We start from the raw sequence: 27,264 nt of genomic DNA, 5'->3' as shown, positions 1-27,264 counted from the left end.
TGTGAAACCCAAAGTGTTTCCATCCTTTACTGGATGTGTAGTGTTTACCACGCTGGATTTAACATGTGAGGGTGCAGGTCGTATCCACGCAGACCCTCCAACGTTTTCTACTTTTTGCGGTTTGTTTTGGTTGAAGGATACGGAGCACATATGACGTCACGTTACTCAGACTACAACAATAAAAGCGGTAACTTCCTTCTACCTCTGCATAGACTCAGATGAAGCAAATATATTGATTCTGGCATTAAAAAAATCGATATAATTTTTTTTCCCCACCCTTAATCGTTAGTTCTTTGGAGAACCAAACCTATGCTGCTGGTGGTGGTATATAACAGTTGTAATATTTTGGCACACTTCATACTGAAGTCTAGTGAAACTGATGGTTTTGTGGTCGTTGGTGCCACAACTTGGCAAACAAAAAAATTAAGTAGTAACACTTGGAAATTTGGATTTACTTTCTTTATGTGCTTTATGTTTCTGTATTTAAAATTGAGCTTTTTGTATTCACAGTTTGATTAATTTCTTGTGCACTTATTTCAAAGATACTAATACATACTCTATGGCTTTTAGAGCCACCCACTCATGTGAGACATGACGTCTTCCTCCACAGAGCCTCTGCCACTGAGAAACAGTGTAGTAGTAATTAATTATATATTACAATAATCCAAAATTAAAATACACTAGTAGTAGAAAACAGACTAATTTAGGAACAGTCTCTTGACTGGTTGTAGGTGCTGGTGCTGAGTGTGAGTGTGTGTCACCAGTCTAGGTGTAAGTGGGGGTGTTGGTGTAGTTGACATAGTAATTCCTCTTCCGTTGGTTCCTGAATCTGCTCTCTGCAGAGAAAGAGGGGAAAGTCATGGACAAAGAGTTAGCTGTGATTTCTGAGTTATATGACTTACAATCAAACAGCAGCGTCATCCTACCTGAACATGAGCTGAACAGATGTTTCATATCGAATCCTCTCCACATCTGTAACAGAGCAGCTGTGACTACGGTCCCACCGGTAGATGAAGTTCTGTTAGAAGACAAGAGACAAAGAGTATTTAATATGTAGTTTATATAAAAAGATATGGCTGGCATTATTCCACATCTTTCTTCAACAAGTCACATAAACCACAAATCCCTTTCCGATGTTCCTCCCTTGTTTGTGGCACTGACGGTGTACGTCTTTTCAAGGTAACCTGACGCACCAGATGATTTGTTTACACAGAACCATCTGAGAAGCCGTCACTGGAAACTGTTTGGAAAAGGGCAGGCACTTTCAAAAAATACTTGGCAGGTGATCAGATAAACCATCTTTGTTGTTTAGAATAAACAATCGCTTAAGCCACGCCAGCTGTCATTCCTCACAGGATGCTGATTGGTCCGGTTACTGGCTGGCTTGACACAGATGCATCACTTGAAGCCTGACAAGATGGATTATCATAATATGTGATCCTGTGATTGTCACGTGATCTCATGACATCGCAAGAATCTAGCTGCCGTCCCATTATTCTAAAACCCCAATAGTTCAAAAAATCTTGCATGAGACAGAAAGCTCATAGTCCGACTATCCGTTATCCTGAAAACAAAAGCCCACTGCTCTGAAAATTGGAGCCTTACAATTTTCCAGACTCTGAAAACATATTGTTCAATTTAACAGATAACGTATAAATCATAATGTAAATCATAACGTATGACTTTGTATGATAAAGAAAGACTATTCATTTCGGCTGATATTTAACTTTAACAGATCTTCTGTGACCTTAGATAAATAAACTAAAGTGGGCTGTTGTTTCTGGTAAAACGGGCCGTCGGACTATACGGGCTTTCAGTCCAATAGGACACTTTAACTACTGGGGTTCTGAATAATGGGCCGATCAGACCAATGGCATGGCACCATTTGAAGTCAGTCAAATCCATAGGCAGGTTATTTAAATGCATAAAGAAAAAGTTCTGGCTCCATTGTTTCATGCAGTTTAATATACATTGTGCACTGATGTTGAACAGCATCTAAACTGTTGACCGAAACTACTGTGAACTATGTTTGATGTCTTTTTCTGTAGCCATTTTATGAATAAATTAGAGCTTTCAAAGTTAACGCGATAATAAGCGTCAACGCAAATTCGTTTTAACGCCACTAATTTCTTTAATGCAACTCAGTTTAAAGCTAAGGGTGAAGATACTGGCCTCATATGAAACTAGAAAACAAATCCATTGGTACCAAACATGTCATACTAGCTTGTCGAGAAGGAGGTTAAATAACTTATGTTAAATTTTGGCGAGGAAAAACTGGCATGGCCATTTTCAAAGGGGTCCCTTGACCTCTGACTTCCAGATCAGTGAATGTAAATGGGTTCTATGGGTACCCACGAGTCTCCCCTTTACAGACATGCCCACTTTATGATAATCACATGCAGTTTGGGGCAAGTCATAGTCAAGTCAGCACACTGACACACTGACAGCTGTTGTTGCCTGTTGGGCTGCAGTTTGACATGTTATGATTTGAGCATATTGTTTTATGCTAAATGCAGTACCTGTGAGGGTTTCTGGACAATATCTGTCATTGTTTTGTGTTGTTAATTGATTTCCAATAATAAATATATAGCATACAGCATATTTGTCCACTCCCATGTTGATAAGAGTATTAAATACTTGATAAATCTCCCTTTAAAGGACATTTTGAACAGACAAAAAATTTGATTAATCATGATTAACTATGGACGATCATACAATTAAGTATTTGAATCGATTGTGAATGAAGGTATCCGTCTGTGTGAACTGACCTCTAAGATGAGCGCCACAAACAAGTTGACCCACATGACGGAGGAGGTGAGCCACCAACACACAAAGTAGATCTTCGACCACCTGAGGAAAAATAACACGCTCATTATCAACGTCATCATCATCAGCTGCATCAGCTGCATCAGCTGCATCAGCTGCATCAGCTGCTGACTGTGCATGTCAGATATAAAATATGTTCTTACTCAGTGGTGTATCTGCTGTATGCATCCATGAAGGCCTGCCAGTTGTTGACTATCATGACATCGTACAGCAAAATGATGGATGCCTGAGAGAGAGACAGAGAGTGAGAGTGAGAGAGAGAGAGGGAGGGAAAGATACTCTTCTTTTACTCTTCTACACTTCTTCTATACATAGAAGATACATAGCAACGGTGTCTTATACATAGCAACGGTCTGTTATAAAGAAATAACAGACCATAGAACGCTGCGATTGACCAATCAGAATCGAGTATTCAACAGAGCCGTGTAATAATAAGGAATAGAACACAATAAACACATATCAATCAAAAACATGCACTTCAATCCAAGATTTGATCCTTTCACTGTACATTAGAAGACAATGAAGATCTGACTGTTGTTGTTACTCACAGCGAAGTCATCAAAGTTGTTCGGCCAGTATTCCAGCTGCTCGTAGGTGCCGCACTCCATGCTGAAGTTAGAGGTGACGTTCTCCATGGAGGAGTTGGAGACCACACTGGGACACAATCAGGGAGGTGTTGAGTTGTGTACTTACATTATCCCAGATGTTTACAACAGTTTTCAAACCCAGAGAAATCTTAATTTTAATCTAGCTAATGGTCCGTTTCATTTGAAGCTATTTGTGAATGTCAGTGTTATGGTAGTCTGCCTGAAGCTGTCATAAATTGTCTTTGAGCCTCGTTCTGTTTTTGTCTCCATCATGTGTTCTTACTGCGGATGACTTCATACCTCATGTCTGGAGGAGGTTTAATGGCTCCCTCAAACAGCCAGATCCCAATCACAGCAAACACATAGTACACAACCTGCACAGAGAGCAAGAAGAAGACATGAACATGAAGTGTTTGAAAAAAGGTTTTATGAGCCAAAGGCGATGATCTCATGTCATGATTCAGCCTCTTCAAAAGCATGAAGATGAACGAAATAGAAGATAAAAGGTTTTCTCACAACACTAGTAGTGTAAATATTAAAATATATTAGTAATATACATATATTTTTTATTTTTCTACTTAGGTTTCATTGGTTTGAAAATGTGTCTGTGATGTGACTCCATCAATAGAAAAGATACTATTTTATATCATATTTTTATAGGTAACAGTAAGTGTAGATCAGCTGGTTGATTTAAAGGAGCAGTGTGTAGGATTTAGTGACATCTAATGGTGAGGTTGCAGATTGCAACCAACTGAATAGCGTGTCAGAGAACTACGGTGGCCTTCAGGTAAAAACTAAGGCTGTCAATTAATAACGCGTTAACGCAAAATTGTTTTAATGCCACTAACCTCTTTAACGCATTAATGCAACCTGCAATTTTTAGGTTGTAGCTGGCTCAGTTTTAAAGCTAGAGTGAAGATACTGGTATCATATGAAACTAGAAAAACCTAATGAATCCATCGGTAACAACCATGTCATACTAGCTTGTTGCAAAGGAGGCTAAATAACGCTCCAAACTTACGCTAAATTTTGTTGAGGAAAAACTGGCATGGCCATTTCAAAGCGGTCCCTTGACCTCTGACCTCAAGATATGTGAATGTAAATGGGTTCTATGGGTACCCACAAGTCTCCCCTTTACAGACATGCCCACTTTATGATAATCACATGCAGTTTGGGTTAAGTCATAGTCAAGTCAGCACACTGACACACTGACAGCTGTTGATGCCTGTTGGGTTTGAGTTTGCCATGTTATGATTTGAGCATATTGTTTTATGCTAAATGCAGTACCTGTGAGGGTTTCTGGACAATATCTGTCATTGTTTTGTGTTGTTAATTATTAACTCTTATTTTCAGGTGATTAAACACTAAAGAAAACAAAGATATGAATATCATATTCCATTTCTGCCACTAGATCCCCTGAAATCTTTCACACTGGACTTGTAATGTGGTGTTTGCTGACTCACCAGCAGTATCCCTGCAAAGGCTCGGAGGTTTTTCACCAGGTCCAACAGCGTACTCGCGACCAAAGCCATGAGCTGGACGACAAGATGGAACGTATTAAAAGCAGAAAGGGACATAAAGACAGACACAGGAATGTAATTGTGATGAGGCTGCAGCATCTGTGTGTACCGGTTATCATGGCTATATCGTACCTTGATATCAGGGATGATGCGCAGGAAGCGGAACACAATCAGCATGTTGATCAGACGAACCATCTCCCACAGAGATATTACACCATGGGACGGGTCCCTGTTGTGACACGCACACACACACACACACACACACACACACACACACACACACACACACACACACACACACACACACGTGAGACAATTGGCAGATAATGTAACACAGCTTACTTACTTTAAAATGATTGGAAGAAAATACAACCTACCACTGAGAGTAAGGAAGCCTGTAGGTGATATATATAGTGATCTGTAGGATCTGATGGAGAGAAAAACACATAAGATCAGTGACGAATATCAAAAGTGGTAAATATAGCAACAAATCAAATGCTCATCATGAAACATTTTACTTCATTAAACATGAAATAACTGATCTTTTTGGCCACTTGGGGGCAGCAGAAACAAGTAATGAACACACAACGTTGACACATGTACAGTGACCGTATGGTGACTAGGGCTGTCAATCGATTAAAATATTTAATCGCTATTGATAACAAATTAATCACACATTTCTTATCTGTTCAAAATGTACCTTAAAGGGAGATTTGTCAAGTATTTAATACTCTTATCAACATGGGAGTGGGCAAATATGCTGCTTTTTGTAAATGTATGTATATATTTATTATCGGAAATCAATTAACAACACAAAACAATGACATGTATTGTCCAGAAACCCTCACAGGTACTGCATTTAGCATTAAACAATATGCTCAAATCATAACATGTCAAACTGCAGCCCAACAGGCAACAACAGCTGTCAGTGTGTCAGTGTGCTGACTTGACTATGACTTGCCCAAGGTCTGGAGGTCAGAGGTCAAGGGACCTTTGAAAATAGCCGTGACAGTTTTTCCTCGACAAACTTTTGCGTAACTTTGGAGCGTTAATTATCCTCCTTCCCAACAAGCTAGTATGACATGGTTGGTACCAATGAATTCTTTAGGTTTTCTGGTTTCATATGATACCAGTATCTTCACTCTTGCTTTAAATTGTAGCATTAATGTGTTAAAGAAATTAGTGGCGTTAAAACTCAGCCCGCAACAACCTCTGAAAGACAGAATAGCGGCTGGGCCTGCCGGCGGGCCGCCAGAGTGTTAAGGGATTCAAAAATGAGACATAAAATGGTAATCAGTGAGCTTTAGAGGTGCTGGTAGGTGAATTTTCTACCGTTGACAGAGCCAGGCTAGCTGTCCCCTAAAATGATGGACTGTTCCTTTAATAATCAGTTTTTTTTTCTTATTTGTTTATTTAATTTATTATTATTACTCTATTTTCTTTGTATTGATATTATTATTATTATTTATTTTTTATTATTATTATTATTATTCTTTTTATTTTTTTATTTTCTTAATTTTATTTCAATGTTGAATGCTGAAGTTGTTTTCCCTAGTGTACTTATTGTGTTCGTCTCCAAGCTCAACTACTTAAAAAAATTGGCTTATAAACTATTGTAATTACGAACTGTAAATTGCATATATGAAAACAACCTCGGAAAAAGGGAAAAAATAAAGTATGAAAAAAATAATATCAGGGTGAACACAGAAATGGCATAACACGGAGTTGTCACTCGATGACAATGCTACACTTCTAAAATACTGCCATAGGTTGGTCTAACTGCATTTAAACTTCTGTATTATCTTCATACTGAAGATGCAGTCTAAACCCTGTCCAAATCTTCGAGCCACAACAGATCAAATGTAAATCTGGTCCTTAGTGTCATCGTTTTTGACTTAAGTGCAGCTGTGCTAAAGTAAATATGACAGTACTGAGAGTGAGCAGGTAGAGCAGGTTTACCAGCAGCAGGATGGTGAGGAAGCCGTCAAAGATGTTGTTCCTGTAGGACAGGTATCCTTTCCAGCCGAAGGCAAAGATCTTCACGCACATTTCAAACAGGTAGTATAGGATGAAGCACAGGTTGATGATCTGACAGTTGGACAGTAGAAGAGGGAAGTAGGTTATGTTCACAATTTCAACCAGGCTGCAATGTTCATCTTATTTATACCCGAAAAAACATTAAATGAAACAACAACAACCTACTGATGATTCTGATATTTTTAAAGACTTAGTTTGTCTTAACGGGAAGCTTAAAGTGGTGAAAATCTGTAATATTATTATTATTATGTTGATATTATATTATTATATCAACATAATTATATTAGAAGTTCAAATAATATACATTAAAAAAACAAGTAAAGTATAAGCAAACTTTCATGGCAATCAGTTCATTAGATTTAGATTTTTTTGTGACCTGATACGTCACCAAATATGGAGGGTGTTAAGGGCCAAAACTAAATATATAAATACATAAGTTATTATATAATTAAATCCTTAACTATATAAATAATGATTTAATTAATACTTATTTGTCACCATAAATAAATAAATAACAAATGAAATGAGACATTAAATATATAAATGTTACATTTATTTATTTATATATATATATATTTGCACATTTGTATATTTATTTATTTATTTATTCATTCATCAGAATCAGAATCTTTATTTATTGCCAGGTGTATCAGGCATACACTAGGAATTTGCTTTGGTTCGTTGGTGCCAATAAGCAGTAAAAAATAAAAATAGGACGAGTAAAACGTTAGAATAAAATAAGAATAAAATAGTTGAAAATCTACCAATATACATTCATAAATTTATTTACTTATTAATTTATTCAAACATTTATTTAACTAGTTATTATTTAATTTAATTATATATACTTATTATCCATAGTGTAACACGCTGCAGCAAAATAAATAAATCTGTCAACTTAAATCCATCAAAAGTCAGGGGCCCAGAGCCGATGGCACATTATTTATTTAGTCATGTATTTAAGCATTTACTTAATATTTTGTTTAGTTTTTGGCCCTTAAAAACCCTCCATAACCGAAACCATCAGGATTCAATATTCACAGTTAGTTAAGGTGTCATTTTGACCTGATGGTGGTATAAGAGGAAAGGTCAGGGGGGTCACCAAAATGATTAAGAATCATCCTCTGTGGACCATGAACATCTGTAAGACATGATCTGACTGTGTTTACCTCTATGATGAAGTTGTCTCTCTCTGTCGTGGACTTTTCTGAATTCAACACCAGGACGGTCTGAAACACACACATATGGTAGACAGCTTGGTCAGCGTTTGAGGGTGTATGAGTATATACATGTATGCGTCTGTGTGTGCGTGCAACTTACACATATGCATATGACATTGGCCAGAGCCACCGCGTTGCCAAGTATAGTGACATAGTAGTGACTGAAGACCACCTGGAGCCTCTGCAGGACTGGAGAGTTGTACTGGGGCAAGGGAGGGTGCTGGAGGAACACACACACACACACACACACAGAGTCAGAGACATGAAGCAGATGTCAAAGTGAAACGTGAAGTTGAATGAATCTTTGAGGGCACAGCTCTACCTCCTTAATGCGATCTTTATCCAGCTCGTCAAATATCTTCCTGAACTGCTCTCGATCCAGGTAGCCCACATCTGCATACCGCCCCGCCTCCTGAAGTCCAGATGTTGTAAAGGAGAACAGTCAAGGTGAAGAAAAAACGGAGGATGCATCTTCTCATCTCAATGTGTTCTAACTAGGGATGCTAATAATTAACCGTTAACCGACATTAAGAATTTTAACCAATTAACGCTATCGGTTAAACGGTTAAAAGAAATATTAATAATTAATTAGAAAGCTGAGCAAAACACACACTCTCTGCTACAGCTACAGTATAACACCACCGCCGCCACACACACACAGTCTGTCGGACACTCGCTGACGTCACGCCGCGCTGACAGACCGTATGTGTGCAGCTACTGGGAGCAAGAAGCCCCCAGCAACGCTACAGCTGCCAACGTAGCACAAACACACACACACACGGTTTGTCGGACAATCGCTGACGTTACGCCGGGCAGACACACAGCTGACAACCTGCTAAACTAAATAATGCGGTGGTGGTGGCGGACTTTTACTGTGAAAGTGGCTGCATGTGTCTGCGACAATACACGCAGCTCCGTGGCCGCTATAGTAACTCTCCCGGACGGGTGAACTGGGGACTCAGTTGCCTGTTTTGCATGCGACGCACTAATCTTGTCGGTTAATGGTTAATAATCGGTTATCGGTTAAAACTTTTTTCAAAATTAGCATCCCTAGTTCTAACCCATTCAAGAGCTTCATTTGTGGTAAGATTTATGCTATATATATTAGGGCTGTCAATCGATTTAATTTTTTTATCACAATTAATAATCACAAATTAATCGCACATTTTTATCTGTTCAAAATGTACCTTAAAGGGAGATTTGTCAAGTAAATATATATCTTATTCACAGTCTATGCGCTAGAACTGAATATGCTTTTCACATCTCAAATCATGTGCACTATATGCATTTGAGGGATTGTAAGTTTTGTTTTTTTAGAAAATTAAAATGATAAAGAAAAGACAGATGGGGTGTGGTTACTTTCAGAGAAGTGTGCAGGATATCACACTACAGACTGTGCAGGTAGTTTGTATTATCAGTCTCCGCATGCATCTAGAATAAAAGTAATCATAATTTGTATTGTATTTTGGTGACAGACGCCCTTTGAGTGGTTGTGTGTGTGTGTGTGTGTGTGTGTGTGGTGTCGGCTCTGACCTTAGTGATGGCCGCTCTGTAGTAGCTCTTCATGTGGACCCCGGACATCACCTTCAGCACCACATCAACACCCACATGCTCCCTGACGGAGAAAACAACACATCACTCTCCATGCTTTCTGTTCATTTGATATTGGTGGAGTGCAGAAGCCTGTTTACTGTAAACTGCGCTGACAATACAAGCAGCAGACAATACAACGGTTTCAACTCAGATAAAACGTGTGTGTGTCTCTTACTCAGCAGCTCGTTGGGCTCCCTGACAGCTGAGGACTTGGAAAGCAGCTCGGATCCCCAGTCGTCTCCTGATGATGGACGTCTGGACCGACAACTGGACCAGAACATGAACAGAAAGCCTTCAAGCATTTTCCATTGTTATTGTGTGCAGTGTATTTACTGTATTCGTCTCTAGTGGGCTTTAAGAAGTCAGAATGTTATAATCCAGTTAGACTCCTCTTATATTCCAGCAGAGGGCAGTCACAACCCAGCAACCTGTTACACACTCTCTCAGGTGAACAAGTAAAGTACAGGTCATGTAGTAACTACTACTTCACATTTGTTATGACCATTTTCAAAAGCATGCTGTACAGTTCGGGATCTCTTTTCTGACCCTTCAGGGTACACTTTTTCTCTTTTGAATCTTGCTATAGTTGTGTAATTCAAAGTGAACTTCAAGTCAGAATACATTTTTACATTATCGTTGCTTGGTGATGCAAAACTAGGATGAAACTTTGACTATTTGATGGTCTGCTGAAGGATATTTTTTTTATCGTGGCATTTATATATATTTATAAACACCAGACTTTTAACCAGGAGACCCGTGTTGGAGACTGTTGGAGACCGTTGGAGACCGTTGTTTTTGATTTTATTTAGTTTACGTACTTATTTTAAGCCGAACAATGAAGTTTTCCATAACCCTAACTAAGTGTTTTTTTGGGGACGTTTGCTTAGCGCAGAAATGACACACGAAAAGGATAAAATCATGGATGTATAAAGAGAACTGGATACAGCGTTGGAGGCGGGCTCCCGGTCATTCCTATGAGAGTTGCTCAGTAGCGCATGAAGCCAAAATGGCTCGACTGTAAAGTGATAAAGTACTCGGATCTTCCGGCGATCTTCTGCATCCATTGGGCCCATGGAGCAGGCGCAGTAGCGTGTCCTTTAACTCCGCCTACCAGCCCTCACTCTAGTCTCGGTCTGGGTCTCATTCACATGAACGGAGGAAGGAAAAATAACTCTGGATTCAGCTATTAGTGTGTTTTATAGCTTTAAGACCTAATGATTTAAATAAGGGTTATTCAAGTGTTCATACTGGGAAGTTGATTCACCTCAACAAAAAAAGATTATCCGCTGAGTTACAGACGTCTCTGGGAAAGTCTATGGGAAAAAAGTATTTTTGGGCCCAATGGCATCACGTGACGCACACAGAAGTTATAGTACCGCCATTTGGCCACAACGAAAATTGGCATCAACGACCGGCGCTCTTCCTGTGGAGCTTGGAAAAGACGGTGTTGGTTGCATTATGGGAATTGTAGACTCCAGTTTGGATAAAATGAGCCTCTAATGCTTCGATTTCATCTCTTGTGAATCCTCCAACTGCAATGCTAAAATCCCAGGACGTACATGTTAGAGTGGTAATGCTGAGGCTCAATATGATTTTCAATATGAGTTTAGCACAAAATCATGACTCAATGTTGGGCGTATATGCTGCGGTATATGTCAGATGACAGATCTTCCACTGCTAAGGCGTGGGGTTTTTCTCTGTTGACAGACCTGTTTTTCCAGCTGGGAATAATTAAGTAACAGCAGTCATGATTTGCTTAGTAAAAATATAAAAAATCGTCTCACAGCCTCACATTAATGCTAATATAATCAAAACAGACTGTGCGTGTAGTGGGTGGAGCTGTAACTGCATGATGATGTCATACTGTATGTGTGACTCACCAGTAAATATCCCCTGAACTGGTTATAGATGATGGCCGTCAGTAAGTTCATCAGACAGTAGGTTCCTGCCAGGAGGCAAAACAAACTCCCTCTTTAAACACTTCACTCAACACAATAACGTACTACCACTTCAAGTCACTTAAAGGGATAGTTTGGTTGTTCTGAAGTGGGGTTATTGTAGCAGGCAGAAGTACCAGCTGTACTGCTGTAGACGGAAGTTTATCATCTTAAGTTTATGTGATATTTATAATATTTTCACCGCTTTACCTTGCCGTCAGACAGCCCTTTACGGCGGAGAACTGAAGCTGTTTTACCGTTTTATAGTTTGTTTGTGTTATTCTGTGACTTTGGTATCTGAACTAACCCTTCCAAAAACCAAAGAGACACAATAACACAAACAAACTAACCGATCGAGGCAGCGGTAAACCAGCAACTCCCGTGTTCTGCGAGGTAAAATTGTTCATTTTGTCAATGGAGTCTGGTGGTTTTGGAGAGAGCATAGATGACGGATTCAGTTCCCCGTCAGAAAAGGCTGTCTGATGGCGAGGTAACCTGTGAAAATATTCCAAATAAAGCGTACATTTAAACTGATATAGATTCTTTTAGGTGTCTAAAATCTGTTATGCCGCTGCACACCCCGTCCACAGCAGTACGTTGCTTTGCTCCTGTGCTGGTTCTCCAAACTGAGGGCATGCCGACCGCCATCTACTGTAGGTAATACACCAACTATGGATAAGTAATTCATGCAACCCCACTTTAAAACATCTGAACTATCCCTTTAAAGCCGCTGCACTGACAAATGCAATAATAATCACTACTTACCAATCACACTGAAGAGGACAAAGAAAATGGAGTTGCCTCTGTTTAGGGAGTAGGCAGGGATCATCACTGTGACGGGACAGAAGACATGTTGAAAAGGAGTTCCATCACAGAAACAGAGATTACCAGCAGTCAACAACACGGCTTGTTGTGTATCATGTGACTGATTGTGTACCATCTGGGTTGTTGGCCGTGGTGAGCAGCACCAGCAGAGAGGTCAGAGAGCTCGGCAGGTCTCTGAAATGTAACCTCCACTCCCCGTTCTTCTCTGGATCCTGAAACACAGACGGAGAGGCAGAGTGGACTTAAACCTCGTATTGTTCTCTCTACGCTGGTGTTAATATAGTACTGAAATACATTTTAAAAAATAAGAATAAAGATCTGTTGTTTTTTCTGTTTCTGTTTTGAGAATAAATAAACATTACTCTACCGTCAGATGACCTGTGACAGGAATTTATCGTTAGTTTTGATGTTTCGTAGAAAACAAGCCGTTTGTAAATCAATACTTTGTGTCTAATTAGTGATTTATTTAGTAAGTAGCTGTGTAAGTTGGATAACGGCTCGCTGTACATGATCCCTGACATCACGTACAGCATGTCTTTTATAACAGCGAGCTGGACACGTCACCTCTGGGCCAGCTGTTGTACTAGCCTCTGTAATTCACTACAATCTCTCATTAAGCTTTTCTTTAATCTGTCTTTCTATTAAAGTAAAACATGTTTCTGATAGGGATGCACCGATGTGAAATTCTGGGCAGATATGATACTGATGTTTAGAATAACAATTTGTACGATAGCCGATACTGATGTTTTTGATGATGCTATTTATTTTGTTTTTGTTGTTATTTGTTCCCCTTTTGTGACAGGGAAACAAAGACCTCTTCATTATATACAAAAAATAAAAAATAACTGAGCTGTTCTAAAGCCATTGAGCATTTCATTACACTGTCTTTGAATGAGCTCAAACTCAACTATCTCTAATATAACCTTCTTTCACATGATTTATTTTTTTTTTTTAATAATTAACAGAACATTTACAAAACTGATGTGACACAACAGATAAAAACATCGCCCACTGCCATCGGTAAATGTCATCTTGGCAGTCAACAAGGTGAATATTGACCCGATACCGATGTACGGCCAATAAATCGGTGCATCCCTAGTTTTGGAGTAAATAAATGAGTATCTACAGCAGCGTTTGATATTAGAATTCAAACCACAAGTTTTTGGAAATTGTTTGGGCCTCAAATATATTAAAGTGGCTTCATATATTCACCTTCTTCCTTCCACCATCTAGTGAGTTAAAGCTTTGCTCTTGCTTACATATATTTGATATCCTATCCATCCAACCTTCCCTGAGTCAGTCTGTGACATTATTTTAATCATTTTTTAATTGATGTCTCTGTTATTGCAACTGCATTTTCAATGATATATGAAGAGTGGCTTTTTTTTGGGACAGTGACCCTTGGCTGTTGAGATGCCATCACAGTCTGGGACAAGTCCAGACACACACACACACACACACACACACACACACACACACACACACACACACACACACACACACACATGTCCACAAACATGTCCACACAAGCCACAGTGTCAGCAGTACAATACAGTAGTGTGTATCAGGGCGTGATGTGACCTGAACTCACCTCGCTTTTAGCAAACAGCAGCATGCCGATCATAGTGAAGAGGCAGAGGTGGAGCGCCAACAGCAGGATGACACTGTACAGACAGGACAACACACACATGACTCTAAATATTACATCACCCATGAGCCTTAGCTACTGTTGCTATAGAAAAAGAAGCCAGTCAGCACTGCACCAATTTCAGGATGTTTGTTGATGCATCTGGGAACAAAATACGGCACCACAGAAGCTTAAACTGACCCAGAATCTGAAAGTGAACTGATCCAAACTGAACACTGTGTTATCAGGTTTCTACAAAGCGTCAACTTAAAGCTTCTGCACGCAGCTAGAGGTGCAAACAACAGATTTTAAAGCTCTGTGATTGGGTCGTAGTTGACTTCTCCTTTCACATTTGTATGTACAAATTGGGGCTGTCAAAGTTAACGCGATAATAGAGCCTTCAAATTTGTTTTAACGTCACTTATATCTTTAACGCATTAACGCAACTTTCATTAAAAGTAAAGATACTGGTATCATATGGAACTAAAAAACCTAATGAATCCATTGGTACCAACCATGTCAAAGTAGATTGTCAAGAAGGAGGCTAAATAACACTCCAAACTGACTCTACATTTTGGCGAAGAAAAACTGTCATGTCCATTTCCAAAGGGGTCCCTTGACCTCTGACCTCAAGATATGTGAATGAAAATGGGTTCTATGGGTACCCACGAGTCCCCCCTTTACAGACATGCCCACTTTATGATAATCACATGCAGTTTGGGGGCAAGTCATAGTCAAGTCAGCACACTGACACACTGACAGCTGTTGTTGCCTGTTGGGCTGCAGTTTGCCATGTTATCATTTGAGCATATTGTTTTATGCTAAATGCAGTACCTGTGAGGGTTTCTGGACAACATCTGTCATTGTTTTGTGTTGTTAATTGATTTGCAATAATACAAATAGACGCATGTGTATGATGAAGTAGAGGTGGTGCAGTCAGAGTGTATCACCGTCAGCCTGCGGCCACATTATGGGGAAGCAGCGACCCGCTGACTCGAGAAGTGAGAGTAGAAGATGAGTGTGCCAGCTGCAGGTGTCACTGGAGTTTCAGTGTGCTGAGCTAAACCCCTCAGTCCCCCAGAGTAATTAGTAATGCAATACCCCTTTAAATCAGTAGATGTTAGATAGACCTCCGTAAAGCAGTCAAATACCTGGCGATCTCTGGCAGAGTCCTCTTGATGCACTTCAGCGTCTTTTTCATCAGGGAAGAGTTCTGCAGGAGGAAGAACGGCCGGAGGAGTCGCCGTACTCGAAGTGTCTGATTAAAAGAGAAAAGATAGGATCACTTTTTTAGAAAGATCGTGAGTCATTTGAATTCACTCGGCCCTCCTCAAGACAGAGCAGGCCATGTGTGAAGTCACAAGAACGAGTACATGCACTTCAACAGAACTAGAAATAATTTCAACTACAAAGTCTACTTAACTACCTTTTCCAGAGTTTTCATCCGTGTTGACTGTGACATGCGGTCAACAGATACACACTTTATACTCACTGTAATGTATATTTACAATATACAAAGTGTATACATTTTTTATCTGTTCAAAATGTACCTTAAAGGGAGATTTGTCAAGTATTTAATACTCTTATCAATATGTGAGTGGACACATATGCTGCTTTATGCAAACATATGTATATATTTATTTTTGGAAAATAATTAATAAATATTGTCCAGAAACCCTCACAGGTACTGCATTTAACATAAAACAATATGCTCAAATCATAACATGACAAAATGCAGCCCAACAGGCAACAACAGCTGTCAGTGTGTCAGTGTGCTGACTTGACTATGACTTGCCCCAAACTGCATGTGATTATCATAAAGTGGGCATGTCTGTAAAGGGGAGACTCGTGGGTACCCATAGAATCCATTTTCATTCAGATATCTGGAGGTCAGAGGTCAAGGGACCCCTTTGAAAATGGCTATTCCAGTTTTTCCTCGACAAAATATAGTGCACGTTTGGAGCGTTATTTAACCTCCTTCCCGATAAGCTACTATGACATGATTGGTACCGATGGATTCTTTAGGTTTTATACTTTCATATGATGCCAGTATCTTCACTCTAGCTTTAAAACCTTTAGCCCGGTACAACTTAAAAATTGCAAGTTACGTTATTATCGCATTAACTTTTACAGCCCTAGTTTATATATATTTATTAAATATGCAGCGCTGTTGTTAAATGAGCCTTAATTTTACCTTCAGACAAACTAATTTGGCATTAACAAATATTAAATGTTTTCTCTGAGACCTATATTTATCTACAGAAGTTATTATATCTTATGTTTAAAACACGATGGGACCACCAGTGAAGTACCAAATGGCTTGCTGAGATAAGACACAGTTTGGTGACACAGTTTAACAGTCAGCAGTTCTCTGCAAATTCTCCCCCATCACTGCTGGTTGATGTGCAGCTCCCGAAGTATCCTCGATAAAATGGACGAAGCAAGACCACTGCCAGTCATTTGTAATGTATTTGACTAACTTCGAATTGGGCCATGACTGATAATGAGAGTGGCCTACAGTCAGATTTCTCTGCTCTATGGCGAACTGTCCCACTGACTTCTCTACAGCTACAACCACACTGCATCTCCAGAAGCGTGACCGAGGAGGACGGCCTCACTCACCTCATCACACACCATGCTGACAGACAACATCCAGTCGATGATGGAGAATGTAATGACTACCATGTAGCCGATCAGCCACTTGTTCTTTCTGAACTCCTCCCAGCCAATCAGGTAGCTCTGAGGACAAAACAGACAGAGTGAAGCAGTACGGTTCAAACGCACAAATAAGAAGATAATGAATAACTATCAAAAGCAGCGAGATTATTTGCAAACATCACAAAATCCATGACAGCTGCCAAGGTCCTGGGAGCAAAATGTTTCCCACGCTGCTTACCTTAACGGCGAGATCGAGAGCGAAGATGACAAGGCAGACCATCTCGATGCCTTCGGTGAGGCCGCAGGGAGGCTCCCAGGGAGGAGAGCGATGCCGGGGGTCCGAGGACATGGACATGGAGGACGGGCGCTCCAAGAACGCCAGCAGCAACACCACCGCGATGGTTAGGCCCAAACCCCTGGTGCAGGGAAAGATGGGTGACAAATGGATGTAGGCATATGGTAGAAATACGGTAAATAGACTTGCATTTATGCAGCGCTTTTCTAGTCGTCCGACCCCTCAAAGCGATTTACACTATATGTCAGCATTCACCCATTGTCTACCTAACTCAGGTCCGTAGCAGTTTTTTATCCATACATGAGCTGAACAGGTGTTTGAAGGTGTGAACTCACCACTGGAATATCCTGGAGTAGTACCATCGATACAGGCACAGCGAGCGGGCGTCCACCCGGTGGTTGATGGACCGGTACTATGAGCAAGCAAACAAAAGGGAAGAAGACAGTCAACAAGATGTGATGTAGTAAAATAATGAAAGACTTTTTGATAATCTTTAGGCTGAGGGACATTTAGGGTAGTAGTCAAAGTCCAACGACCTAATTAGGTCTATTTTCACATACCATAATCCAGAGGTGGGACCAAGTCATTGTTTTGCAAGTCACAAGTAAGTCTCAAGTCTTTGCACTCAAGTCCCAAGTCCTTAACTTTGAGTTTCGAGTCCTAAACAAGTCATAATACGCTCTTCAACAAATGTAATCCCATTTTAACAACAGAGTAACTGACACTAACTGGTGCTCAGTAACGTAACGTTAGTCCTTCATGGTTCTCTCCTGCATCTTGCTACTGTCGGATTAGTTCAAACAAAGTGGATCTGGGGAATTAAGTGTAAGATAATCCCAATAATACTCACCATAAATAAAGAGTCCAGAGTTCAACAAAATAAATGAGTCAAACAAATCAATAAAGGATCTCTCAAGAAATAAATAAACCCAATATCCCGATGCTGTCGGAGTGACCTCCGGTACCGGGCAGTTGGTGCACACACTTTTTAAATAACATACTTTTTAATCTTTGGGCTTGGGGGAGGGTATCTATTTTCAACTCAAAAGGCTCAAGTTCAAGTGAAGTCTGGAGTCACTGGTGTTAAAGACCAAGTCGAGTTGCAGATCTTTAATTATTTCGTCAAATTGAGTCTAAAGTCATCAAATTTGTGACTCGAGTCTAAGTTGTATATCTCGAGTACACACCGCTGTCATAATCTACGGCACGTTGGCCCCTGCGGACCATTCTGGCTGTTGACAGTTGTCAATAAAGATTAGTTTGAAAGCTCTCGAGGCAGGTAAAATTTGTTTTCTAACAGAGGTCTGTACGGGTCACAATGCTAAAAAGGCAGAAACGTGCTGCCTTGATCGTCTGTGACATCCTGTCTGCTGAAACAAAAACTAAAAAAGAGGTGCTGGCGTAGATTGACTCGAAGGTGGAGGGAAGATGTGTATGGCAGAGAGAATTGGAGGTAAGCCAGCTACGTTTTACTATATCTATAGTGAGTACATTGTTATCTTGATAGCTACGCTCTGATTACTGTAAAAAGAGGAGATAAAAGGCACTGATGTTGGGCAATCGGCTCGTGGATCTGCTTCAACTGTGTGAGAGGCCGTAGTTGGCTGACCAAAATTTCTGACATGTCAGAAATTCATCCGACTATCTGACGGACGGTCGGGAGGAGTTCATCGGTCCTCGGTTCCCCCTGTCACTGCACGGCAAACGACGCCCGACGAAGCTGAAATTCGACTCTAAAATGAGTCGTGCGGCTAAAAATTCAGGCCAGAAACGGGCTCAAATCGTACAGTGTACGTCCAGCTTTAGAAATCTTACAGTAATGTGAATTCATGAGCATGAAGGACGTAGGAAAGAAGACTCTGAGGGCCAACCCTACTCTCAATATGATACTACTTCCATTTAACTTTTCTTACTAATGACCAAAAGAGAAATAAGGAAGGAAAGTCATTGTGCTTACCTGTATGGCGTCCTCGATGAGTACGACAGCTTGTTGGATGTAGAGGTCCCTGTCGTCTGTGAACAGTGAGACAAGTTTGAGTAGGACCATCTGAACAACAACATATGTCTTTACATCACTCAGAGGTGAGCTCAACTGTCCTCTCAGTAAATAGCTCAACATAGTTCCTTGTACAACAATAGACTAATTGTCAGACTAAAACAAACAACAGAACTGGTTGGATAGGGAGCCGGGTTGGAGGTTGGATCTTTCTTGAGGCAAAACTGGGAAAAACTGAAACTCTGGTAAAGGTGTGTCTTACTTTTCTAACTGTGGTTTATCTCTACTCAAACACACAAAACTCCCCACTACGGGTGGGCGTCTGTGTCTATTTTCATATTGTCCAATCCAGCAGCGCCGGAATGAGCTTTGGATGACGTAATACAATGTTTGCCATTGGATTTTGAGAGACTGCGGCTGGGCATGCTCCCCTGGAAAAACGTTTTGAACATTTTAAAGTTAAATGCATCAATCTGGAGCACTTTGAGAGCAACATTACGAGGCTAGATCTTTGAAGGACTTGGTGCTCTGGTAAACAGTTTAGTAAAGGTTGTCTGGTTATGAATGGTGATGGCAAGAAGTCACACATCATAAGCACGGCAAACGGAGACGGGGGTGCCGCAGACCCCTCGAACTGAGTGAGGACAGCACGCCCCGGTTGACAGTCGCGCCGGGTATCCCGTCCCTCCCGTCAGAGGGCGCACTGCGCAGCGAGCACTCTACAGCCCCGGGCAGCGGCGAGGTCCGGGGCGAGAGGTGCTGTAAAACTCACAGTCGGGCCTTTCCAAGCAGACCTAGAGCCGGTCGCGGCGCACCGGACGATGAGCTTACTGGGTGTAGATTTAATGTATTGGCTTTAATATATACCAGAAATATGAATGCAAAACATGTTCCTCATTAGGCTAACTCACCCTACATTTTGAACAAATAAAAAATGTGTAATTAATTTGCGATTAATCGTGATTAACTATGGGCAATCATGCGATTAATCACGAATAAATATTTGAGTTGATTGACAGCACTAGTAAAATAGAGTAACACTGTAAATAGAAGCTATCAGAGACTCAGCATGAGCTTGTTCCACAGCTGTCAGGTGATTATGTTCAATGACTGTTACTGTTCCACACAGCAGTTACAAAGACAGACATGATGACTCAGTCCTGGCCACACGCACACACATTCACACACTCACACATTCACACACTGCTGACTCAATGCTTCACAGCAGGATGTGTCATAGTGGCGGTGGGAGCCTCTGACAGGGCAACACTTAAAACGGCTGCAACACACACAGCCAAAACACACACGCGCGCACACACACGCGCGCACACACACACCACACACACACACACACGCACACACACCACAGTGGACAGACAAGTGTGAGCTGCACTTCTCACACTTGTTGCAGTCGAGAAAAAGAGAAACTGTCAGAGAAATCCTGTACTGACAATATAACATATAAACAATATTACAATAAATACAATTACAATAAAAATAACAACATCCATATTATCTATTCATATTTTCCTGTACGCATTTAAGTGGCCAACAATATAGTATATGACAGAAATAGCTAAAAGATTCAGATTTATGGAGTAATTTTCAATTTGTGAACTTTAAAGTTGTGGATTAACGTCATACATTAATATACATATCTGCAGTCATTTTAAAATAAAAATTTAATATTTAATGTTTATGTTATTATAAACTCCTTATTACACGGCTGTGTTGAATTCTAATTCTGATTGGTCATTCCCGGCATTCTGCGGTCTGTAATTTCTCTAAAACAGACCGTTGCTATGTATAACAGACCGTTGCTATGTATAACAGACCGTTGCTATGGATAGCAGACCGTTGCTATGCTACATCACAATTACTATTACTTAATACTTTAAAGTGAATTATCAACTATTGGATTATTCTTTATGCTAAATGCAGTACCTGTGAGGGTTTCTGGACAATATTTGTCATTGTTTTGTGTTGTTAATTTATATCCAATAATACATATATACATACATTTGCATAAAGTAGCATATTTGCCCACTCCCATGTTGATAAGAGTATTAAATACTTGACAAATCTCCCATTAAGGTATTAAAAAAATTTACGATTCATTTGCCATTAATAGCGATTAACTATGGACAATCATGCGATTAATTGTGATTAAATATTTGAATCGATTGACAGCCCTAGTATAAATATTTTTGGTTCACTATGAAAGCGTGGCAGGTCTTAGGTGATTAATGGGAAACACTGTGCGACACCATACAGCACACAGTCTTGAGGGGGCAGTAGGCTTTTTACATACACATTGGCCACAACATAACAATACGTCGCTCAGAGCTGCAACACATTTTAATTGGATGGCAATTCCTAATAGAAGAGAAGTATAAATAGATGCAGTTTTACCCACATGATCGGCGCGCAGAGGAGAATTTGGTGCTAACTGCAAAGAGAGTCTGCAAATGTGGCGACACATTGCCAGAGTAGATCAACCTAAAAGAAAGAAATGAAGAGCGCGGTGAAAGAACCGAATGAAGAATGTCTCACTGTTCACAAGAATGTTTTCAGAGAAGTGGCGCTGCACGGATAAGAGAGAGGCAGCAACAGCAGTACAATGAGCTGCTTCAGTGTTTTTAATGACATTATGCAGTTTTATGGACGGGAAATTTCAGGTTTTTTTTAAAATCAGTTTTAATCAGTTTACCAGCCTTTGAAAAGATAACCCCAAAAGTTAATTTTGGAGTCACAGGACACATCACTGCTACTTTAATTCTATTATCTTTAATGAGTATAACAAAGGGGGATTCTCACTTTATTTGCACAACAGTTTACGGTCTTGTGCATCATAGTAAGTGGAATGAAACTAATCAAAGCTATAGGAAATCAACGTATCTTAATTAAAATAATACATATATATATTTGCTTTTCTCACAGAATGTGCTTTTTTACCACCTTCTGCTTTTCTACTATACTCTCCTGTTCTACACCAACATTAAGTCTGTACCGTCTGAGTCAAAGACAGTTTTTATACCACTTTAATTGATTAGGCTCTGACGTGAGAATCAGATGAACTGATTGGAGACCTGATAAAGCACCACGAGGAGGAAGCCAAGTCACCTTCCAAACATTAGAGACAGACATTAAAAGACTTTCAGCTTTGGGAAATTGTGGCGGGCATTATTAACAATTTTAAGACATTTTACAGAATTACTCTATTAAATACTTGAAAGATATTCATCATTTTAACGTAGTTGTTAGTTGCTGCCTTAATATATTCTAATACTATATACTCAGTGGCCACTTTATTTAGGTACAACTGTACCGTATGGTAACAACTCGGTGCATAAAGTCATGCAGACATGGTCGAAGGTTCAGTTGTTGTTCAGACCAAACATCAGAAATGTGATCTAAAGTGACTTTAAATGTGGAAGGATGGTTTGAGTATCTCAGGCCCTGTGCAGACCTGGTATTAACATGCGTCCTCAGTGATTGGATCACAAGTGGACCGCTTTAACTACGTCTGTTCACACCTGGTATTAGAATACGTCTTGAGTGACCACCTGTGATCCGATCTCAGTTCCCCGCTCTATATGCAAATAAACATGTAGTAAACACACGGCTAATACACCAGCCGTTGTGACGTAATACTACAGGAATGTCTGTAGTAATATCGTGAATTTGGGTAAAATGTTTTTTACATTTTTATAACATCGAAATATAAGGTTATTGGACTGAAAGATCCGATCTCAATGCGTATTGAGTGCATTCGCACCTGTACTTAGAGCTGTCCACTTGTGATCGGATCACTGAGGACGCATGTTAATACCAGGTCTGAACAGGGCCTCAGACGCCGCTGAACCCGATTCGACTGTTATCGGGCCATTAAATAGGTGTTATAAGTCGCCAAGCACCATAGATGTGGGTCAATAGGGGCCCGCTAGCTGCAATAATTTGACACAAAAACGGTCCGCCAGAGTCCGACATCAGAACTGCGCCCATAGCAACATTCTGTTATACATAGCAACAGTCTGCTTTAAAGAAATAACAGACCGTAGAACGCTGAGATTGACAAATCAGAATCGAGTCTTCAACAAAGCCGTGTAATAAGTAAGGGATAATGTACAGCAAGCCGGTCAATGTTGTGAAAGAATCATCGACAGGGCGATGCTGCACCCCGACGCTCACAGCGGAGGGGTCTCTCATCGCCCTGAAGGGGATTCTTTCCCAACAATGACCAGCTTGCTGTATATCATCCCGCTTATTACACAGTTACTTACTTAAAGGGACTGTTTGTAACTTTTTAAGCGTATAAATGTACCGGGTCGGGATCCCATGCGCGCTTGCATATGCGCGCTCGCGTGTGGCCAGAGTCACAGCTCCTCTGCCTTCTTGCCTTCACTCACACAGCATGCGTTCTCGCTGTCTCGCTCCACCTCTAGACGTGAACGCGCGCTCACTCCACACTGCAGAAGAGTTAGTAGCTCTGAGAATATCTAGTGAATGTACAGTGGACGTTTGTGCAGAAATAACTGCTGCAGCTCCTCCAGACCAACAGAGGTTTCCCGTGTCTTGTGAAGTGACGGGGCTCCGCAGCGAGTTACGTTATCGTCTCCAACCGGGTGCCGGTGTCTCCCTGCGGGTGCAGTCGGGAGGCAATAACGTTTCTCTTCCTGCTTCAGCCCCGGCACCGACCCGCTTTTGCTGAAGCAGGAAAAGCCAACACTAGGATCAGCATTGATTCATGGAGAGACCTCCGTCTGGTCAGCTAACATTACCGCCAAGCAGCTGAAATATAGAGTGATATTGTGGTTTTAGCTGATGTTTGTCGCCTCACTGTTTTGAGCGATGCTCGTTCATGTCTATGTAGAGCGAGCACAAGCGTGAACCTGACGCTGACTTTTGTTGACTTAACGGCCACAGGTGTCGCTGTTAACAAGCATTTCTGAAAGTTACAAATAGTCCCTTTAATAGCCTATAGTACCTTAAAGTATAATTTGCTGATGCAACTTGTGTTCTTTTATTTGAGTATTTGAGTTTTAAAGTAGCCTATAGGACTTTAGGTTGTTTCGGAGGATCTGAATCTTCTTCCACCACTACCTTTTGTCAAAACAAATGCCCAAACAGAGGAGACACCACCGACCTGAGAGTCATATCATAACTCAGGCTCCACCTCCACTCACCTGAGTCGCTCTCGACGCCGCACGACTGTCCGGCCACCTCGTAGGACATCTTCCTCCTGCTGCTGTTGCTGCTGCCCGGAGCCCCTCCGTGCTCTTTGCCCGGCAAGGAGCCATAATCCTCGGAGGCTCCGTTCACAGTCCCGGTCAGCAGACTGTCCGATTCCATCCAGGAAATCTCTACCACAAGTTCCTCCTCTGTGGCTGCTGCTGCTCAGCTGTGAAAGTGAAAGTAAACAGTCAAGAGTGGAGCAGCTCCTGAGAAAGTTTAGTCTCTCTCTCTATTATAGCCTCCAGTTATGGACTATACTCAGAGTTACATAGTTTCAACAGAGAGAGGACATAACATGCGTCAGGCTGAGGGCACACAGAAGGGAATGTGCTTTTAGGAAGTCGCCCCTCTGCTCTGCTCCACCCTCCTCCTCCTGACTCTAGTATCACTTTACACTTTAAAAACACAGACTCCACCTACAGTACACTGACTGCATATGCTGCAGTCTGCAGTACACTGACTGCACATGCTGCAGTCTGCAGTACACTGACTGCATATGCTGCAGGCTGCAGTACACTGACTGCACATGCTGCAGTCTGCAGTACACTGACTGCACATGCTGCAGTCTGCAGTACACTGACTGCACATGCTGCAGGCTGCAGTACACTGACTGCACATGCTGCAGGCTGCAGTACACTGACTGCATATGCTGCAGGCTGCAGTACACTGACTGCATATGCTGCAGGCTGCAGTACACTGACTGCACATGCTGCAGTCTGCAGTACACTGACTGCACATGCTGCAGTCTGCAGTACACTGACTGCACATGCTGCAGTCTGCAGTACACTGACTGCACATGCTGCAGTCTGCAGTACACTGACTGCACATGCTGCAGGCTGCAGTACACTGACTGCATATGCTGCAGGCTGCAGTACACTGACTGCACATGCTGCCTTCTGCAGCAGCAGCCTACTGCAGGAGAGACATCTGAGAGTGGCTGGTTGCAGAAGTAAAGCAGTAATTAGAATAGAATAGAATAGAATAGTATAGAAAGCTTTATTGTCATTATTGTATTAAATACAACGAGATTCACAGTTTGCCATTTCTGGTCAGTGCTTTAAAGGCCCCATATTATAAAAAAAGTGAGATTTCATGTTTTTTTTATTATAAAGCAGGCTTAAGTCCTATATAAATACTGTGAAAGTATCAAAACACTCAATCCACAGGGAAATACACACAGCCCGTATTCAGAAATTCTGCATTTGAAACAAGCTGTCAGGATTTCTGCCCATTCGTGATGTCACGAATATACAATATTTAGACCCTTGACACAATTTTAAACTTTAACATTATAAATGTGTCTCAGTTTATTTCCTGGTTGCAGTGTATGTGAATGTCATCAGCTGAGAGGAAGTACACATGGACCCAAGCTGTTGCCTAGCAATGCAATTCCGTCAAAATGCGCTAAAACGGAGCGTTTCAGACAGAGGGTAAATACAGGTATATTCACGCTGACAGTATGAGGAAAATAAAGTTGTTGTTTTTTACATTACAGCATGTAAACATGTTCTAGTAGAAACCCAAAATACAAGTATGAACCTGGAAATGAGCACGATATGGGACCTTTAAAACAAATACCTGACAAGACTAAAACGAGGCAGATAAAACATATAACAGGTAAAACACACAGTTATAAAGCAAATAAAACAGGTAAAGTAGATGTAATAAATAACTATAAACAGAAGTGTTACACTAGAGGTATAAAATATAAAAATAGATGTAATGTAAACAGAGGTAATTGCACTTGTAATATAGGTAGGGTATAGATGTAATAAATAAAATGTAAACAAAGGTAGTTGCCCTTGGGGTGTATATTGCATCAAGGATATATTGCACAGATAAATGTATTCACATTCAGTGTATTAATGTTGCACAGATTTATTGTTTGTTCAGTGTCCGTATGGCCCAGGGAAAGAATTAGAAAACGGTAACCCTCTGAGACCCACAATAGACCTGTTTTAGTCTCTTTTTTTTAAGGGGGGTATAGGGGGACTTTATGGGGAGATAGCAGGTCAACAGTAGATGTCACATAGAAGTGGTGTACATCATCTGAAAGCTGGGAACCTGAAGATTAATTTGAGATGCAGCTCAACATTGTGTCATATTGTTCTAGTCGTAAATCAGAAATAAACATGAATTAATTTTAATTAAAGGCACTATATGTAACATTTAACATGTATTAATCACTTTATATTGCCAATGTGTGAACAGATTGTATCGTAACTTAAAGGTCCCATATTGTAAAAAGTGTGATTTTCAGGTCTTTTATATTATAAAGCAGGTTTAAGTGCTTTATAAATACTGTTAAACTATCAAAACGCTCAATATACAGAGAAATACACACAGCCCGTATTCAGAAATTGTGCGTTTGAAACAAGCTGTTAGGATTTCTGTCCATTTGTGATGTCACAAATATACAATATTTAGACCATTACACTGTTTTAAACGTAAACATTCTAAATGTGTCCCAGTTTATTTCCTGTTGCAGTGTATGTGAATGACATCAGCTGACAGAAAGTAAACATGGACCCAAACTGTTGCCTAGCAACGCAAATCCGTTGCAATTGTGAACCAAGTATGAACCTGAAAATGAGCATGGTATGGGACCTTTAAAAACTGAGACCTTCCTCGACTTTCTCGGTTGCCATTGGTTGGTTGTTTTGTAACATTAGCTGATAAAAAAAACTAGAAGCTAGTTAGTATCATGGAGCCAATGGTCCTAATTAAAATAGAGGATGATTACAGAACATTATGTAATGGATAATGCCCGATGAGGGGTTCATTATCAGGAATTAATGGACGACGTGGTGGGATGTCAGGAGGCTGACTGCAGTTCACTTAACGACCACAGGTGTCATTAATATAAAAGGATTTTCTGAAAGTTACATACAGCCCCTTTAATTATTTA

The 27,264-nt window shown here is 40.6% G+C and overlaps 1 protein-coding gene across 2 annotated transcripts; it reads right to left on the bottom strand.

The window, feature by feature from the left end:
* Positions 1–444: 444 nt before the first annotated feature.
* Positions 445–24,712, bottom strand: tpcn2 (two pore segment channel 2). Of its 2 annotated transcripts, none has more exons than XM_074659359.1 (25): positions 24,304–24,712; positions 19,083–19,131; positions 17,461–17,537; positions 17,069–17,246; positions 16,795–16,911; positions 15,324–15,430; positions 14,137–14,209; positions 12,658–12,757; positions 12,486–12,551; positions 11,664–11,728; positions 9,959–10,050; positions 9,724–9,805; positions 8,513–8,602; positions 8,291–8,410; positions 8,140–8,199; positions 6,893–7,021; positions 5,311–5,360; positions 5,066–5,162; positions 4,877–4,948; positions 3,714–3,787; positions 3,375–3,480; positions 2,970–3,052; positions 2,769–2,850; positions 927–1,018; positions 445–836 (listed from the first exon to the last, which is right to left on the bottom strand). In XM_074659359.1, exons 1-25 carry the CDS (start codon positions 24,471–24,473, stop codon positions 758–760), a joined length of 2,310 nt encoding a protein of 769 aa, XP_074515460.1. In that variant the 5' UTR covers positions 24,474–24,712; the 3' UTR covers positions 445–757. The 2 variants fall into 2 exon arrangements, with proteins under 2 accessions (XP_074515460.1, XP_074515453.1); XM_074659352.1 differs by having other exon boundaries at positions 19,083–19,138; positions 24,308–24,710.
* Between the last annotated feature and the right edge of the window lie 2,552 nt (positions 24,713–27,264).

This window comes from Sebastes fasciatus, chromosome 2, assembly GCF_043250625.1.
Source record: "Sebastes fasciatus isolate fSebFas1 chromosome 2, fSebFas1.pri, whole genome shotgun sequence".
Classification (NCBI taxonomy): domain Eukaryota; kingdom Metazoa; phylum Chordata; class Actinopteri; order Perciformes; family Sebastidae; genus Sebastes; species Sebastes fasciatus.
The sequence above is the reverse complement of the archived record's forward strand: the minus strand, read 5'-3'. Positions and strand labels throughout refer to the sequence as shown.